Source organism: Idiotropiscis lumnitzeri, chromosome 18, assembly GCF_059441095.1.
Source record: "Idiotropiscis lumnitzeri isolate Australia: NSW breed Sydney's pygmy pipehorse chromosome 18, RoL_Ilum_1.0, whole genome shotgun sequence".
NCBI lineage: Eukaryota > Metazoa > Chordata > Actinopteri > Syngnathiformes > Syngnathidae > Idiotropiscis > Idiotropiscis lumnitzeri.
In genome coordinates, this window is record NC_142408.1 from 14,346,348 (window position 1) to 14,365,325 (window position 18,978).

The 18,978-nt window shown below is 39.7% G+C and overlaps 1 protein-coding gene across 3 annotated transcripts in view; it reads left to right on the forward strand.

The window, feature by feature from the left end:
* megf10 (multiple EGF-like-domains 10) overlaps window positions 1-18,978 on the forward strand; it is an 89,996-nt gene that overhangs the window by 42,682 nt on the left and 28,336 nt on the right. For 2 of the 3 annotated variants that reach the window (XM_088280951.1, XM_088280950.1), the window contains 4 exons: window positions 6,255-6,501; window positions 7,869-7,989; window positions 8,949-9,085; window positions 15,440-15,652. In XM_088280951.1, the coding sequence (XP_088137077.1) occupies window positions 6,255-6,501; window positions 7,869-7,989; window positions 8,949-9,085; window positions 15,440-15,652 (718 nt within the window). The remainder of the gene's footprint in view (window positions 1-6,254; window positions 6,502-7,868; window positions 7,990-8,948; window positions 9,086-15,439; window positions 15,653-18,978) is intronic. The other variant, XM_088280952.1, reaches the window with a different exon arrangement.

The following is an 18,978-nucleotide window of genomic DNA, read 5'->3' on the forward strand; positions in this document are numbered from 1 at the left end:
ATGTTTTTTTTTTTTTTTTTTTTTTATCAGGTCAGTCTGAAGCAGGCTAATGCAGGCAGAAGAAAAGGAGCCTGTTAATCACTTGAACTGCTTCTGAATGTTGAACTGGTTAAGCATAGTTTAATTAGCATTCTGGGCATAGAGTATTCACTTTCAAACTGAGTATATTCAGTGGAAAAGAGAATCTCCTAAAATAATCCATGGTTATTTACATAGATGGGCACTTTACTCTATTTTGCCGGACCGTCGTCAGTCCTCGACTTGAGCACACTTCCATCCGCCCCATCCGTCCATGGTTTCGTCCATGCATTTCGTCTGTCTGCCCCAGCTTTAAAAAAAATAATAAAATAAAAAATTGAATGTTGATGACGCTGTGGGAGAGAAGCGAACAGATGTTTCAGAATTCATACATAAACATTATATAAAGCTCATTAGCTGGCTAATTTCCGATTCACATCTTACCTACCGTCATAATTTAGCCATAAAAACGGATTTGTACATACATTACCCGCTTCATACGAATATCCATGGGTCCCAACGTTAAGAAGTATTATCTATATTATGAACATGCTTTTTATCCCTCAATCAACGCAGGTGGCAAATTCACAGATGGGCTCAGAGATGAGAGATGGCTGTGTTAATTGCATGCAATGATCATTTTGCTTGAATTAAACAAAATTTAAGATGTTTTTGTTTGGCCCGCAATTGCTTCTTCACTCAGTCACGCATATTGCTTCCGTGTTTTTGCACAATTTCTCTCTCACTCTCAGTTAAAGGGGCAGTACAAGCAACAATATTTCAAGATTTCATTCTGCTCCAACTACAACAATTTTGATTCTATACACACGGTACTTAACCGGGTTCGGGTCGATTAAAGGTACAGACAAAAACCTACTTGCTTAGTCCGTCCTTTTTATGAAGTTCTTATCCAACATCCTCCGTCCCAAAAATGGGCGCCCATGAGAACGGCAGAACGTATGGCAGGGTTCACTCTGCTAACAACTGAGAACATTAATGTGATAGAGTGTCAAAGACAGCAACCACATCATCTGTTCTCCTCCCTGACCTTTGGTCTCTGGGATAGTGGCATACGAGACTCACAGCAACTGAACCGTTTTATACCAGCGGTGGGCATTTTCCTAAATTTTGCCGGCCCATCATTTGTCCTCCGTCAGCGTCCTGGGTACCCATCCATCATTTGTCAGTCCGTTATTTTTTTAAACCAAACCAAACTGTAATCGTCGGTTGGTCTGCCCCTCAGGAATTCATCCATTAGTTCGGCAGAAGTCCGTCGTTCCATCGGTCCTTCCATTTCACATACACTTATTTTTTTATTGAACTGGTGGCAGCCTGCAGCTGTTGAACTCCTAAAATGCCACAAGGTTATATTTTAAAGTTTAATATGGCTTACCATATCCAAAATGCAGCTCTACATTGTGGCTAATGGTAAATAAAATCCAATCCAAAAGTAGCACAACCTCTATTTATAAACGCTCGTCTTCTTCCTCCACATCTTCTTCTTCAACTCTTCCTTCGTCTTGTTTCATAGGCAGATTACAGCTCATTGTAGCATACTGCCACCTACTGTACAGCAAGTGCAAAATGTTTCCATATAAAGTCAATGCTCCAAAATCAAACACGAGTGTGTAACAAGAATGTTGGAACGGCAACACGAGTGACGTATGTACATACAATATGTGGATCGTGCTCGCTCTTTGAAAGTGACACGCGGTTGAGAGAGTGTTTGTGCTGGTATGACAACGATTATCCAGCTAAAGAGCATTAACTTTAACTGTTAATAAGTCAGTGAATAAAACTCATCTAGGCAGTGCATCAAAACCTTTGTTGTGACTTCAATGTTGGCCTCTAACGTCGTCCCAGCTCAAAAACAGTTTGCAAACTTGGACACCGGACCAAAAAGACGAACCTTCCCAAGTTAGCTTAGCTCTAGCTAGTTGGCATAGACGGATTAAAAACTTTACCAAATACAAAAAAAACCCACCTGGGTTCTGCTGTTTGCCATTGTACGGATCCCGGGGGTTAAAATAAGTTATTTTCAACGAAAAAGGAAAACATTAACGCAGTGGTGTACACTCCGATGTTTTCAAAAAAGTGAATATGACACTTGGTTAAGTACTTTTCACACCATAAGGTGGGGATAATGCGCTATATCCGGTTAACATTTACCATTATGATCAAATTGGGTTTTTCAGATTTTTTGGTCTATGATGTGTTTTTCAGCAAAAGTACAATTAGTAACCCATTTGACTTGATTTGGAATTTGCTGGTTAAATGGAAACCAAATAGCTAACGGTTATTTTTGGTGGGAATCCGAGCTCTAATTACTAATGCTCTTATTTGTTGTGTACTTCTGTATATAATATATTTGCTGTCTCTTATTTTTATTCGGATATATATTGAGGAGCTACAGAGACCAAGTATCCTGTTGCGCTTGTTGCATATGGCAAATAAAACTCTGAATATGAAATGCTCTCAGGTGTCCCAGTTGAGTGCCCCTGGAAGCTTTAAACAATAGCAACTGCAGAATCAGCTCATTTGCATAAATATACAGTATTCCTGTTGTTCCCATACCTGTTCACTCCGCATTTGTTACACCCTGTCTTTATCCTTCTGGCATCTGCCCTGCTCGTCATGCCTCCTCCAATCAGTTCTTTCCATCCACTCATGTCTTGTCCAGGTGTGTGTCATCTCTTCTTAGTCTCTGTGTGTTTAGAATCCTGTCTGTTGGTGAGTCTAAACCTTCATGTTCATTGTGCTCCTTGTATTGGTGCCACTGGATTAAGTTGGCAAGTGTGATGTTTAGCTCAATTTTTTTGGATGCGGTCACTGAAATCATGGTTTCTTACTCAGGCAGTTTGCGTTTTTAAATGTTGTTTTTGTTGTTTTTTCAATAAGGTTGCCTGGAATACACACCAATACTTGAATACTACACATGAATATTTTTGAACATTCAAAAGTAATACAAACATGATATTTTTTTTCTCTGGCGCGAGAGGAGCTTCTTCATGTCTGTTACACACCTCAAACAAGGGTCAGTCAACAGAGGCCAGCCTGCGCTACGAATTTCATTCAAGTGAATAACAGCAGTGCAAGCATGCATGATTTTTATTCATTTTTTTTATTTTTACCTTTCACTTCAGTATTTTTTAATAAATATGTTGACTCCCACACCCTCTTCCCTTTATAGGAGAGTTTGTTTTGATTGCGTAGGCTATACCCTCTCGCTCTCATTGCTGGATACATGACCAGGAGACGGATTCTCGAATAAACTGTTTGTCTATGAGTGCTAATATCAGAGAATTTGGATGTACAGTGAACCCTCGGTTATCGCGGTTAATGGGGACCGAGATCACCCGCGAAAACTGAAAATCCGCGAAGTAGCTGCGCACCTTCAAAAATGCTTAAAAAACAAATATATATATATATATATGGGTAGAGAGAGAGAGAGTGAAATTCATGTTATAACAAAAAAAAAAAAAATTTTTATTTTTTTATTTCCCAGCCATTATTTTTGTATTTATTCAATTACTTATTTTTGTATTTATTTAATTACTTCGACTTTTACCTGCTGGTACGCCGTCCGGTGTGCCCTGTGAATGTTATGAGCAGAGCTGGAGGATTGAGCAGGACTCTCCAAACGCAGACGGGAAAAAAGGTGGCGATACAAAGATATTTATTATAATCACAATATAGTCAATGTAATCAGCGCGTCTCGCAGCAGCTGACGGCATGGCGCGAGACGATCGCTGGAGGAACGCCCACACAGCTGCCCGGGGAAGGTGCTCCTCTACGGCTTAACTGCCACGCACGCCGGCCGCAGCTCTGGTACGGTCCGAACCGCGCGAAACGTCGCCACCAATCGTGTCCGGGGGAACGTGCTCTTCTTCGTCTACTCTCTTCTTCGTCCACTCTCCTCTTCGCCGCACGCCGGCCGTCTAACCGCTCCAGCGCCCCCTCGTGCCGCTCGGCGAAACTACAATGCCCCCGAATATTTTTTAGACCCGCGAAGCACTGAAGCCGCGAAACGTGAAGCGCGAAGTAGCGAGGGTTCACTGTAGTCCAATAAAATCTGAAATAGTTTTTTTTTTTTTTTTTGGGCTGATATCGGACCGCAATTCGATACAACTATTGTATCGGGTCACCTCCAGATAATAATCCTCAAGAAGGATTTTAAGGAATTTAATTTCAGATTTAGACATTTTAGTTGATGATAACAATAATATTCAAAATATTTGGGGGTAAATAGTAAATTACATCACTCACCTTTCTTCAAAACAGAACTAAAGTACTTTTGGGGGCATGACTGGATTGTTGGGGTCAAAATCAAATTGTGCAAATTCAACAACATCTTTTTTACAGGAGCTGTGCGAACTCATGTAAATCCCACGACACATTGACCATCAACACTTCATACGTGCGGTAATGTGCTTTAATTTGGCATCGATTGATTTTTAGGGACTCGGGCCGGGCTTCCTTGCTAACTGCAGCTGGGAAAGCACTCCTCCCGAGTCGCCACTCGGACCGAATTCAAGCATTTCATGAAGTGGAGGGAAAACTCTTCACACGTAAATTAACTGTATGACAATGCCGTTCACAATAACGCAATTAGCGTTTGACAAACACATATCGCATTTATCCATCAACTATTTTTGCTTGTTTTCAATCTGTTTGAACAATTTGACTCATGATTTTTTCATTTTATTATTATTATTATTTTTTTTTTACAAACAGTGATGGACGTAAAACGTTAACATTCAACATAACAAAATACGGATGATAACTAACATTTCGCAACTCTGCATTTACATCAACATGAGATAAAACACATTTGCACTTATTACATAAAGCATCACTGAAGATAAACACTGGAAGTTCAAGTACTGTGGTCTGATTAAGGTTTAAGTCCAAAGGCCAGAAGTAAAGGGATTTTTAAATTGAAAGATTTCACCATAGATTGCTTTAACTTGCCTTGCCTTTAATGATAAAATCCACAATTAAGTCCCCGCACAAATGAAAATAAAGGCTTGTGGGTCATAGAAAACTATGCTAAGAATAAAAGCCTAGATTTACTCTGTCAACATAATATGCTGATCCAAATGATTTTGTTCTAGCTATTATGTTCAATGAAATCTGTACCCTGATCAGTTTCAACACCAGGGGCTAAGTTTTCATATATCTCTCCTAAACTGTGAACTGCCTCCATTAACTACCTCATTCGGCAACAAACAGTCTTTTATTTGTCGAGTGGTGCCTTCCTGCGACCATGTCAGATTTGATTGCATGTATCTTTGGGTTTGGCATAACATTGCACAATCTCACAATTAAAATGGTGTAAGTGGAAACTTGTCGTGGTGCTACAAATGTACATTTTGGGTGTGTCCAATGGAACGTGCATAAACTATGAAAGGTGTCTTTTTACTAATGTGCTTGCTAAATCATGGTAAATTTTGGTCATCAGCTCAGTTTGTTTGACGTTTAAACAATTAATCCTTCCGTGAGAAATTCACTGATTATAGCAGAAAAAGACAATTAATTGTACAAGAAATTTATCAAATAAAAAGAAAACATTATTTACAAAAAGATTCCAGAGCATTAGCATAAAACTGCAAACTTGTGTCACGCGAAGATATTTTGTACCTTGTGTTTCATTGTACAGAAAATATTGTGGGAAAACATGTGCGTGTAAGGACCTCAATCTCCTCAGCAAGTTGAGACAACTTTAGAACTAAAACAATTTGTGTGGCGGTGAACATGCAGATACTTAAATGAGTCCACGATAATGTCTGAGCCCTGGATATTCGCAAGTGTATTTCAATGAGCGGGTAAGTTTTGCGCATGCTACTTTTTTTTGTCAGCGTTCATTCATGGTTGCAAATGGTTGCAAAAACCTTTGCCAACAATTTGAATCTTCTCAAACATTTTTTAATGTCGCAAAGCCATTTTGAGCATGTTCAAAACTTCATGGCGACAAGAAAAACTGTTTGCAATCATTTAAACTGTTTGGGTCTTGTCTGGAAAACGTCTTTGCAACTATTGGTAACATTGATTGAGAGCAAGGCAGTTATACATCCATCCATTATCTGTACCGCTCCTCCTCACAAGGGTCGCGGGGTGTGTGTGTATATATATATATATATATATACTTTTTTTTTTTCAAAGGGCAGATAAAATGTCACCTAGGACTGTGATTCATGTATACACCTTTTTTCTTCTTTTTTTTCTATTTTCTTCAGCTTGCGACAGTGGCCACTGGGGTCCCCACTGCAGTAACAGATGTCAGTGCCAGAACAAAGCTTTGTGTAACCCCATCACTGGAGCCTGTATCTGCACTCCTGGATACAGAGGATGGCGTTGTGAGGAAGTATGTGATGTGGGCACCTATGGTAATGGATGTCAGCAGAAATGCCAGTGCCAAAATGGGGCTACTTGTCACCACGTGACTGGAGAATGCAAGTGCTCACCAGGATACACTGGAGCTTTGTAAGTCAGAGTTCCAAAATTTATTTTCCTCCCTTTAATCCCAATCATGACTACTTAGTAGAATATGCCCCTTACATTCATTTTGTCTATTAATTGGCCAATATGCTACTGAATGGAGAGGGGAGTAAAAATTCCTGGGGGAAGCTTCACCCTGTCCTTTTGTTTTTATTGCTTGCAATATTATATACTAACAGTATCTACCAGAGGAATGCCTGGTGCAGAGGAAGGTCTAATCTGACCAATATAGTTCCTATTCTTTCTACTGCCTAGCCGCTCCCCACGCAGGAGAGCGGTTCTGCCTAGCCCATGTGGCAATATGTAACTCCATGGTTTTAACTCATTCTGATTTAAGTGCACGGGTGCAGATAGATAGGAAGATGCTGAGTCAGGAGAAATGGCCACAGCGACACAATAGCCTTGCTCAAGTCACCTATCTCCTTATGTGCTTCAGAGGCCAAATGTAATAAATGGAATTAAAATTAATTAGAACGGGCTAACTGCTGCCCGCAGAGCCCCAGTATTATACTAGACAATGTATTTAATTCCAATCAATAGTATCTTACCACCACTACAGCATGTATGTCCCCACTGCATGTGCCACCCTATAAGCTTCAGCACCAACATGTTTTTCACAGATGGAGCAAAATTACAAAAGTCAGCTCTTGGTGTTCCCCAACGTTTATTTGACTAATGTAGAAAATGTTCACAACAGGCTTGTTTGAGATTGGGCAATTGTGTGGCTGTCACAGATTTCCATGACTTCATGCATCTTGATGCAGCGTTACCATTGATAATGTCATTACGGCAAGACAGCTGCGGTTTTCAAAGCCAGGATCTGCAGCTGCGATTTACTAACTGAAGGCCCTGCAGCATTATTGAAAAATGTACTGTCAATTGATTATCATCCCCTTATCTGAAGGCCTTTTGGAGTCAGCAATGTAATATTTTAAGAAAGTCTTCAGGCTTTTGGCCATTGTCAAGCCTTTAAAACAAACCATTATCACCAAAGAGAGGCTATAAAATTTCAGTTTAAGTTAGTGTGGCAAGATGACTCCTATAACGGCATCTTCACACAATACCTTGTTGGTTTAATAATGCCAAACAGAACAAATCAATTTGGGAAGGTTTTCTATGGAATGGCAGCATGGTGTCGCATGTGGTTAGTGTGTCTGTGTCACAGCCAAAGAATCACGGTTTAATTCTTGACCGGGGCATCTCTTTTTTGCTGGGTACTTCGGTTCCCATTTGATCATTTAATTACAGATTTGTTTATTTTCTTTTATGATTGTACCTTGTATTTTAATCCTCTGAGGAGAAAGTGTCTTAACGTTGCATTTTTTCACATGCACATTGTTGTTTGTCCTCAGTTGTGAGGATGCGTGTCCTCCAGGTAAACATGGACGGCAATGTGAAGAGAGGTGTCCCTGCCAGAACGGCGGTATTTGTCACCATGTGACCGGAGAGTGCTCTTGTCCGGCAGGATGGATGGTATGTACACATAACTAACTTGGTCTTTCTCCTGAAAAAAACAGGCAGACGCTACTGACCCACTATCAGGTGCATACATGAGCAATTCAAAAAACAGTTTTTTTCTACATATTACAAGAAACTTAAAGATGCATTTTTATGTAACAATAGTAGCAGCGTCCTCCTGAAATGTGTCAAGTGTTGGAACATATATAACTCACCATAATGCTTTAGAAAAAGCCGCTCGCAGCATATTATGCAGAGCCGGCTTTGTACGTGGGCTGTTTTTTGCTAGCTTGTGGTTTTAATATTAGCATAATGCGACGAGACAATTAGCCTCTTGACATGCGTCAAGAGTCCATCATAGATGGATGTAACCGAAAGATGCTGGTCACGTTTCAAAATAAAATAAACTGGAAGTATTGCACGTTTTTTTTTCCTTTCTTCTGTGCAGCCCGCTTCGGCCCAGTCCAAAGTGGGTCCACAGCCTGGTGGTTGGGGACCACTGATATAATATGCACTTTTAGTGATTGTTATAGTGACAACAAACAAAAAGCAGCAAGAGAAAGTGAAAGTGAGTAAGATAGTAGGAAGAAAGTAAGAATCTAAGAAACTGAAAACGGGAAACTTCCTGAGTGAGTTCTGGCCAGTGCGTCATTGAGGTTGGTATGTCTATTTCTGTCGTTTGGAAAGAGACAGGCATTCTGTTTTCTCCTGCTTCCAATTTGCATTCTAATGTTGGCAAGCCACATCCCGTCTGCATGTCTACATTTAACACATGCACATGATATTGTTTTTGTCATCTCACTCTTGGAAATGATTTATTTCAATATTAGTATTTGATTATATTACTATGTAATAATAATAATAATATTAGAGAGAGAGAGAGAGAGAGAGAGAGAGAGAGGACTCTAATAATGTCATACAAAATAGTATATAAATCTGTATTTACTTTCTGAATTTCTTGTTGTATTTTATAGGGTACAGTATGTGGACAGCCATGTCCAGAAGGGAGATTTGGCCCAAACTGTTCCCAAGAATGCCAATGTCACAACAGTGCCTTATGTAGTTCATCCACTGGACAGTGTCTCTGCAGCCCCGGATATATGGGAGAACGGTAAGAGACACCTTTAACTCCACTCGGGGGGGGGGGGAAAGGTGGTTAAATGCTTTGGGCTATGATTTGTAATAACAATTGAAACAATGTCATTCTGTTCAATCCACCTTCAAACACAAACTGTAAAATATTGGACATGAAATTGACTGTTCATGTTTGATTTATCATACCTTTGAGATTTGTCTTCTGGGTGATAGTCATAGTTATCTGTCTAGTTATTTAGACTCGAGCTGGGGTGGGCAAACTTTTTTATTGGCGGGCCACAATGGGTTCTAAAATTTGACCGAGGGGCAGGACCAGTAGCAGATGGATGGAGTGTTTTAGGAACCTCACCTAGTCGGAGAAAAAATTTAAATTTTTAATGAAAGTGAACAAAAGCATTACAACAATACATATGTCTTTGAAAAACCACAGTATTAAGAAAATAAAACATTAACAAGGTTTATTCATTTAATTTTTTTTCAAGTTCGGCAGGCCGGATTAAAACGTTTAACGGGCCGCATGTGGCCCCCCGGCCGTAGTTTGCCCATGCACTAGAGTATAGTTAAGTGAGCAAACTGTGTAGCTTGTGAAAAATGGAGCAACATTGAACAAAAATAATCCCCTTCTATCCATCCACATTGTCTGGACAATCACAGAATGAAAACAAAACCAACAATCCTAGTTTGTGTTTTATTGGACAAATCTTAGCTTAGAACCCACCGTGACTTTAAATCCATATAATTAGCAATATCAGAGGGCATGCACCATATACTTAGGCAAGCCAGTGATGAGACAGGAATAGCCCGTCCATGTGCCCATTAAGAGTAAATAAGGGTTTGAGTGCAGCCAAACGTCATGGTATAACGCTGCTTGGAAATCGCCAGCACATGCCGCACCCTAACCTTCTGGAAACCATTAACCGCCTAGTGAAAGCCCCTCAGAAATACAAAACAAGTAGGGAATAGGAGTTCATTGGACTAGTTGTTAGCAGTGCTTTGCTGGCGGTGGGTCATATTTGAGGAAGCTGCCAATACGCCTCAGCGTACTTAAAGAGCTCAAATGTGTGTGTGCATGTGTTTATTGCATATGGGTCATTTCTCGTTATTCTATCCCCACAAAAAGATTTTACTTAAATTTCCTGTAAATTAAGTTCATGGACTACAGGAAGTCCTCAATTTACGAACGAGTTCCGTTCCTACACTGGTGATGTCGCCTGAATGTAAGTCGGAATTAACCCTTTATAACACTCTCTAAATCTCTAAATAAATATCAAAATACTAGTTTCATACTTGATATGAATTAGAAAAGTTGAAATGTCATACGTCAAGTATGTCGTAATTCAAGGACTTCCTGGATTTGGTTTCTAAATTCCAGAGGCCTTAAAGTATCAAAATAAAAATACTTCATTACCTTAAGTAAAAATTTCTGTATATGTTTATGTATATGCCTGTATGGTCAAGTGGTCGTTTTCCAACCGAGAGGTTGTGAGTTGGATCCTCTGCCTTTGTGACCACGTCGAAGTATCCTTGAGCAAGATACTAAACCCCCAGTTGCTCCTGATCGTAAACCCTCAGTAGGTAGATGAGGTAATAGTGATAAGCGCTCTGAGTACCGAAGGTAGAAAATTGCTATACAAGTGACAGCCCACTTACCATTTACTAGTTGTCTTGGAATGACGTCACACTCCCGGGTTTGTTGCTTGGCAGAATCTTGCTTTGGGAAAACGATTTAGCTATACCAACTAAAAAGGCTGGGTATCAATTAAATTGATTTAATTGCGATCAATCAGATGAGGTCTTTGTGATTAATCACGATTAATCACATTGTGGTGGACAAAATCCCCAAAATTCTGAAGCACTCTTTTATTTTAAATGCATTACCATATAAATGAAAAGCGCCCTAAAATTTATTTGGATAACACTTTTGTATCCCGTAATAACTTTACATAAGAAAAAGGGATCTTGCTCATCTTTTCTACAGTTCCTAAAAAATATTTCAGGAATACACAGGAAGTCACTTAATGGTTAGGGTTCACCTGTTTGGTTCATCTATGAATTTAATTATTGCCTGCCAGAAAATGCATGATCTCCGTTTGTCTGGAAAAGAGGATATCTCCCAAAATTCACTGCACTTAACATTCACTACAATGTTATCAATAACTATTTCTTTGAAAAACAATTTTATACATCAAGTGCAGATGTGTATAACCAACGTTTTAAATTGGAGCGAATAATTCGCTGAATGAAAAACAGTACCGAAAAGTGCAAGCTTTATTCATTTATTTATTTTTATATTTTTGCCTAACTTTATTCATAAAAATTCAAATCAACCTTCCTTTCAATATCTTTTTTGATGACTTGAAATTCACAATGGTCACGTCATTGAAAACGATTTAATTGGAAAACTTTGTTGATTTAAAAATGCCGAAATACGCATAGCTTTCCACACGTTTCGCCTTCATTCATTGTGCGCTCTCCGGCGATCAGGGGATCAGGATTTTTTTCGCCTGTTCATGTGAGTGCTGTAGCCGGAAGCAACAGACTTTCATAATAAAAGAAATAGTACGAACGGCATCAATGCGCGATATGATGGTTGATTATTAAATAAACTGTTGAGTTAATGCACAATTACCGCGTTAAATTGCCCAGCCCTAGTCAAGTCAAGTCAATTTTATTTGTATAGCCCTTAATCACAGACAGTCTCAAAGGGCTTTACATAACCACAATCAACATCCACTGATCTTTACCCCCAGGGGGGCAAGGAAAAACTCAAAACCCCATTGGGGGAAAAGTGAGAAACCTTGAGAAGGGACCACAGATGGGGGAATCCCCCTTCCAGGATGACCAGGTTGCTTTGGAGGCCAAGTGGGTAACATTTGACACATACAATGATGCTATACAATGTTAGATGAGATAATGTGAGAGTCAATTAAATGAAGTGCTGCAGGAAGATGACTTCAGTGGAGTGGGTCCTCATCTAGGGCCGTAATCTCCATGGCAGCATATCCGAGGATGAGCCTTCGATCTTGTACCGGTCAGTTGGTGTAAATTCAGAACAGCCACTTCCAAGTGAATCACCATAACCTGATTCCCAAGCCGGGAATTGGGAACAGAAAAAAAAGAACAGAAATAGTAAACAGGCCAACAAGTAGTTCAATGAAGTGCTGAAATATAAGGAAATCAAAAGAGGCGCTGCATGAAGACGACTTCGGCAGAGCAGGTCACTCCCCGGTTGGTCAGTGCCGTAATCTTCATAGCAGGCCACCATCACCTAATTCCCAAGCAGGGGAAGAGGGGGCAGAAAAGAGAAGAAGCGGCAGTAAACAGGACAACAAATAATTAAATTAGATGCTAAAGTATACAAATAAATTGATCAAATGTCGTGCTGCAGGAATACGAAATCACTGGAACAGGTGCATGCCCAGTTGGTCAATGCCTTAAACTTCCTAGTGGGTCACCCAGCCGGGGGAAAATGGGGCAGAAAAGAGAAGAAAAGAGAAAAAAGCGGCAGTAAACAGGCCAACAAATAGTCCAACTAAATGCACAAGAGTATAAATGCGTCTTTAATAGTGTTTTGAACATTTCTACTGAAGTGGCGCCTCTAATATCTGAGGGTAGTGCATTCCAAAGCATTGGTGCCCGAATAGAAAACGCTCTAGAACCTGCGGACTTCTTTTTGGCTTGCGGGATCACTAAAAGACCAGCATTTTGTGAGCGAAGGTTTCGGGACGGAACATATGGTACCACGAGGTCAACGAGATAGGAAGGTGCTAAGACGTGCGATATTTTAAAAGTAAGTAGCAGAACTTTAAAATCACATCTCAAGTGGACCGGAAGCCAATGCAAATTGGCTAATATCGGGGTAATATGATCAAACTTTCTCATCCTAGTCAAGAGTCTAGCTGCTGCATTTTGAACTAACTGCAGACCTTTAATACTAGACATGGGGAGACCCGAGAGCAAAACGTTACAATAGTCGAGGCGAGACATAACAAACGCATGGATTAAGATTTCTGCGTCACAAATTGATAGAATTGGGCGAATTTTAGCAATGTTTCTTAGATGAAAAAACGCAGTTCTAGTAATATTTTTAATGTAAAAAATAACACCGAGATTTTTGGTTGAATCCTTTTGGGCAATATTACATTTATCGATACTCAGAGTGGTGTCTTTGAAAAGGTATCGATGACGCGCTGGTCCAATGATCACCATCTCGGTTTTATCTGACGCAAAGACGCAAAAAAATGAAAGCCCTAGTAATTCCTTTAATTGTGCACAAAAAAATGTTTCATTTGCCATTTTCTGAAATTACTTCACACAAGGTCTTTAAATACTGCCAATTTTTGGGTTTTAAAAGGTTATTGACTGCTATGTAAATGTAGTCTTTGTTTTTAATTTCACAGATTACCACGCAGTGTCTGTGTGTGTTTGTTGTTTTTAGTTGATTTTTTTTTTTCTTAATTTGGTTGCGTGTCTGCTTTTGCGGTGCCTACGTTCTCAAGACGACACTGATGAGGGATGGACGACGCCCATGTGGGCAGGGCCTGACTTAATGATTCAATGTTGCAACAGTGTTTGGTGGGCTGTGTGTGATATTTCAAATTTGAAAATATGAATTAAAAAATATCTATTAGTTGTTTGAAAATATATTATTGTTATATTCAATATTTACTTTGTAATTTTACGTCTGTGGCTTTCACTAATCCCAAGTTTGGATGCACACTTACATTGCAATATGGAGTAGTGATGACACGACTTTGAAGTTGGACTTTTTACATCATTACAATACCGAACTACTGGGAGTCATCATTTATTGCGCTCCACGAAACACAATGTTCAGTGGGCCACATGGAACTTTAATGTATTTATTAACTTGAGTGGCTACAAAATGTGGCCATTTATGCCGCTTTATAATTACATTTTAATAGAACATAATCATTATGGCCTTTATAAAGATATTTTTGGGTGGAGTTGGTGTAGGCATTAGGAATTGCAGTGTAAAACTATCAGGTTTTAAACTTAATGGGGTGGAGGTGAGAGGAGTGGGTGTTGTGTTGTTGATTGACTGTTGGTGATTAGGCAATTAACAACATAATCATTTGTGGTAGCCCTAATGTATATATTTTTCTTTTACATTTAATCTTTGTATGCAGTTTCGTCAAATGTATGAAACAGCATGAACACTCACACTCAAAGTATCTCAACATGCAGTTGTATGTCATGCCTCAGCTGCTGCTGCACTAACAATTTTTCCCTTTAATTGCACATTTTCTTAGGTCATAAAATTGGTTTCTATTGGGGTTTCTGGAGCAGGAGAAATTGTGTTTATATGGTCAAGATATTAATGTGTGCTTATAGATTTGTTAAATGTTCTTTATTTTTAATAAATTATTAAATAATAATAATAAATGTATCTATTTTTTTAAATTCACTGTCATTGTTGGGAATACTCATCAAGGCCAGTTGAGGGTGAAACGGTTGGGATGAAGATCAGCACCTCCAAATCTGAGACTAGGGTTCTCAGTCAGAAAAGGGTGGAGGGCCCTCTACAGGTCGGGGAAGAGATCCTGACCCAAGTGGAGGAGTTAAAGTATCTCGGGGTCTTGTTCACGAGGGAGGGGAGGATGGAGCGTGAGATTGACATGGGGGATCGGTGGAGCGTATGCTGTGATGCGGACATTGTATCGGTCTGTCGTGGTGAAAAGGGAGCTGAGCCGGGCGAAGGCAAAGTTCTCAATTTACTGGTCAATCTACGTTCCTACTCTCACCTTTTGTCACGAGCTGTGGGTGGTGACCGAAAGAACAAAATCTCTGATACAATCGGCCGAAATGAGTTTCCTTAGAGATAGAGTGAGAAGCTCGGTCATCCGAGAGGGACTCAGAGTCGAGCCGCTGCTTCTTTGCGTTGAGAGGAGCCAGATGAGATGGCTCGGGCATCTGATTAGGATACTTCCTGGGCGCCTCCCTGGTGAGGTGTTCCAGGCATGTCCCACCGGCAGGAGGCCCCGAGGACGATCCAGGACACGCTGTAGAGACTATGTCTCCCGGCTGGCCTGGGAACGCCTGGGGATCCCTCCCGAAGAGCTAGAGGATGTGGCTGGGGAGAGGGAAGTCTGGATTTCCTATCTGAAGCTGCTGCCTGCGCAACCCGACCTCGGATAAGCGGCAGATAATGGATGGATGGAACATAACCAACCATATGTAAAATGTTTTAAAAATTAAAATAAAATCATTTCTGGAAAGCATTTATTTCCAATCTTTTTGAGTTCCAACAGTAGCATCATACAACATCTAGCATAGGTCGTTTTGCTAATGTTATGAATGATTACATCCATCTTTTGTAATGTGTGACTTTGTGCATTTCTGTGGACAGGTGTCAGGATGAATGTCCTGTTGGTACTTATGGTGCTGGCTGTACAAAGAGATGTCGCTGTAAAAACAACAGCAAATGCTACCATAACTATGGAAACTGCTTGTGTGAGCCAGGCTTCACAGGCCAGATGTGTGATGTCCGACTGTGTTCCAAAGGAAACTATGGCCTGCTGTGTGACAGGAAGTGTCCATGCTATGCCCAAAATACGCAGAGGTACAGTATTGAGTACTTCACATTTAGTTGTCCAAATGTTCTTCTGTGGAAACTGCAAATTGGTTGTGGGACACAAATCGGCTTCTGAAATGATTACTTCCTTGGGTAGTAAAATTGCAGTAAATTGTTGCAGGGTGAAACTATTGGATTCATGAGGACTTTAAGAGGAAGTCAAGTAAAAAAATCTAATATAGAAACCCTCACCAGCCTAAACATGATTAATATTGCTTTTGTAGAACATGAATTAAGATAAAATGAAAAAAAAAATACAAATGTTTTTTTCTTATGTCATAGGGCGGCCATTTTGCTTTGTACTGACTCATGATGGCAACTGAAAATGAAATCTTAGTGCCTAAGACAAAAAATGCAAAGTACAAGGCAAAATGACATATTGTTGTAAAGAAAAAAAAATACTTCAATTCCCTTTTAACTAATGTGGCAATTAACTTTCAAACAGGAATAAGTTAACTTGTGATAGTAACATATAACGAAGAAACTATATACTGAAGTCTATAATGTCAAATGAAATGATAATTCAAATGATTCACACTGTGCACGTTTCACTTTTTAACCATTCCAAACTGTAAAATGCATGGTTGATATTAAAATTTAAAGACAAGACAGATACTACCGTAACATTCCAAAAAAAAAGACTGTGCAGAGTTAAACTCTGATGCTGGCTTGCCTGAAATCTTGTGAGAACGATCACTCACAATAAGATGACTTGTTGCACGGACGGTAGTGGTTTTAACTCCAGAAGAAATCTTTTGCCAAAAAGTTCAATCGATTTTACGGTTGTTAGTTTTAAGCGGCTTTTATACAATACAATACAATACAATAAAATACAATACAACTTTATTTTGATCGCGCATTTCAAAACAGCTGGAGCTGTAAGAAAGCACTTTCCATATGCTGTAAATTAGCAGGAAATTAGACCACAAATTAAAACACATACAATAGATACCAGAAGAACAGTGGAACAGTGACAGTCTCATGTTGAGTCGAAAGCCAAAGAATAAAAATGTGTCTTCAAACAAGTTTTACAAGTGGACGGAGAGGGGGCTTGCCTTGCATTCAATGGGAGGTCATTCCATTGAGAAGGACCGGCAACAGAAAAAATCTAATTTAATCTAGCCTATCTGTAAAGAAGACATGAATAACTGTTTCGAAGTTCTGCTGGGAAAGAAAGGGCTTCACTATTGCCAGCTGCCTAAAATGAACAAAGCTGGATCGAACAACAGTACTGATTTACTGAACTAATTTAAAATCACTGTCCAGTTTAAAACCCAAGTTTGAGACTCTTGGCTTTAGATTTCAAGGGCCACTGGGACCGAACACCATAACTTCTGTCTTCCTTTCGTTGAAATTCAAGAAATTAATGATGAGAATTAAATCAAATTAAGTGGAGGGAGTGTCTTATTTGCTCAGCGGGACATAGATCTGACACTCAGCCGCATAACAATGGAAATAAATTCCATGTTATCGAAGGAAGGAACCTTGGGGCAGCAAGTACAACAAAAACAACATGGGCCCCAAAAGAGAACCTTGTGGAATACCGTACGACAAAGGGGCAGAGCGGGTCTCAGAGCAACCTAGGCGAAGACAAAAGGTCCTGCCAGCCAAATCGGGTCTAAATCACTCTAGAGCACTACCACTAATTCCCACATGGTGCTGTAAACGAGCCAGAAGAATACTGTGGCCCACCGTGTCGAACACTGCAGTTAGCTCCAACAAGATAAGACACACTTAGTCTCCAGTGGCGTTTGCCAGTCAATTCAAAACTGTCATTCAGAAGTCATAGCAAGGCTGACTGTGATATGCATTTTCTTGAACACTGACTGGAAAACCTCCATGACATTGTGTTCATCCAAGAAAGATCTTAACAGTTTGTGCACCACCCTTTCCAAAAGTTTAGAAATAAAAGGCAATATGGGAATGGGTCTAAAATTCATCAGCACATCTTGATCAAGGTTTCTTCAGTAGGGGTTTCACTTTTCACTTTAGAGCAGGCATCACCAAATGGCGGACGGGATGGTTCGGACCGGACCCATGACCAATCTATGATGATTTTTTTTTCAGGGCACATTCGCAAACGTTGGCGCTGCAATTGTAGTTAATACGGAAAAGGCGTCACTGATTTGAGCCAATCAAATCTTTTGTTTACAATCCACTGCCAATTGCGCAACAGACCGAAAGAGAGTGCTGCTGAGAGTATGCCTTGCTAAAAAGTTAGCCTGGTTGATGCGTGTTGTTTTCAATGAATGGACGGAGAAATTTAGTTTTGTTCTGGCTGCAGCCGATTCTGAACCAGTGTGCATCATATGCTCCGAAACCGTCACAACATTTCGAAGCGCCACTACGAAACAATGAACCGCCCTCTTTTGCAAAGTTATCCGCTGATGTTTGAGGTGAGCGCACGCAAAAACATTGAACTTCGAGTGCAGTATAACAGATGTTTACATTTTCATGCAAACGAATGTTCACTAAAAGTATCATGGATTTTGGGGAAACATAAAAAAAAACATTCAGTGATGGGGAAGTTGCGAAGGAGTGCTTAAATGCTGTTGCAAAAACATTATTTAAAGGAAAACACAACGCCCAGATGTGTGAAATAATCTACCAAATCCCAATGGCCCTGACTCCTTTCCAACCCAGATTTAAGTTACTGGCAGGGCAGTCACAAAATAATTTTTCTCATTAAGAGAAGTTAAAAAAAATATTCAAAAGAAAAGGTGGTGTCAAAGCTCATTTTGAATTAGTTTTTTATGAGGACAGTCATTTTTATTGATTGTGTACTGAACATGTTGACCTGTTTTACTTGGATAATTAGACTTTCCGTTTTTTTAGGCTGATAACTCTTTGATTTGAGAAAAAAAAGGCAAAAGATGTTAACTCAATGCTTAGCACTTGATATATTTCCGCAGGAGATATTTTACTATTTTTTCCGGAAGTGGCATCCTTAAGTTCCTGGAGCCACATTTTCTTGAATGTGAAATAAACGCCTTATATTTGTTTGACTGGCAAAGGTGTTTAATGGGAACATTGCTAAATATTTAGTATATAAGTGTGCTGTGTTGAAAATGACTAAATATTGAAACTATATAAAAATGTGAACATAGGCTAGACATTAAGGCAAGTCGGACTTTGGTTCGGAACTTTTAAATGGAAGAAATTTTCGTCGTGGACCTCTGTGACTTTTAATTGAATACCTCTGCTTTAGAGGCTTCACGTATTGTGTTTGGCACTGTGATCACATAGACAGCTGTGGTTGCCTAACTGTCAGTGATCAGTTAAGAAGCGTGGTTGGACAAAGAGCAGCTGTCAGG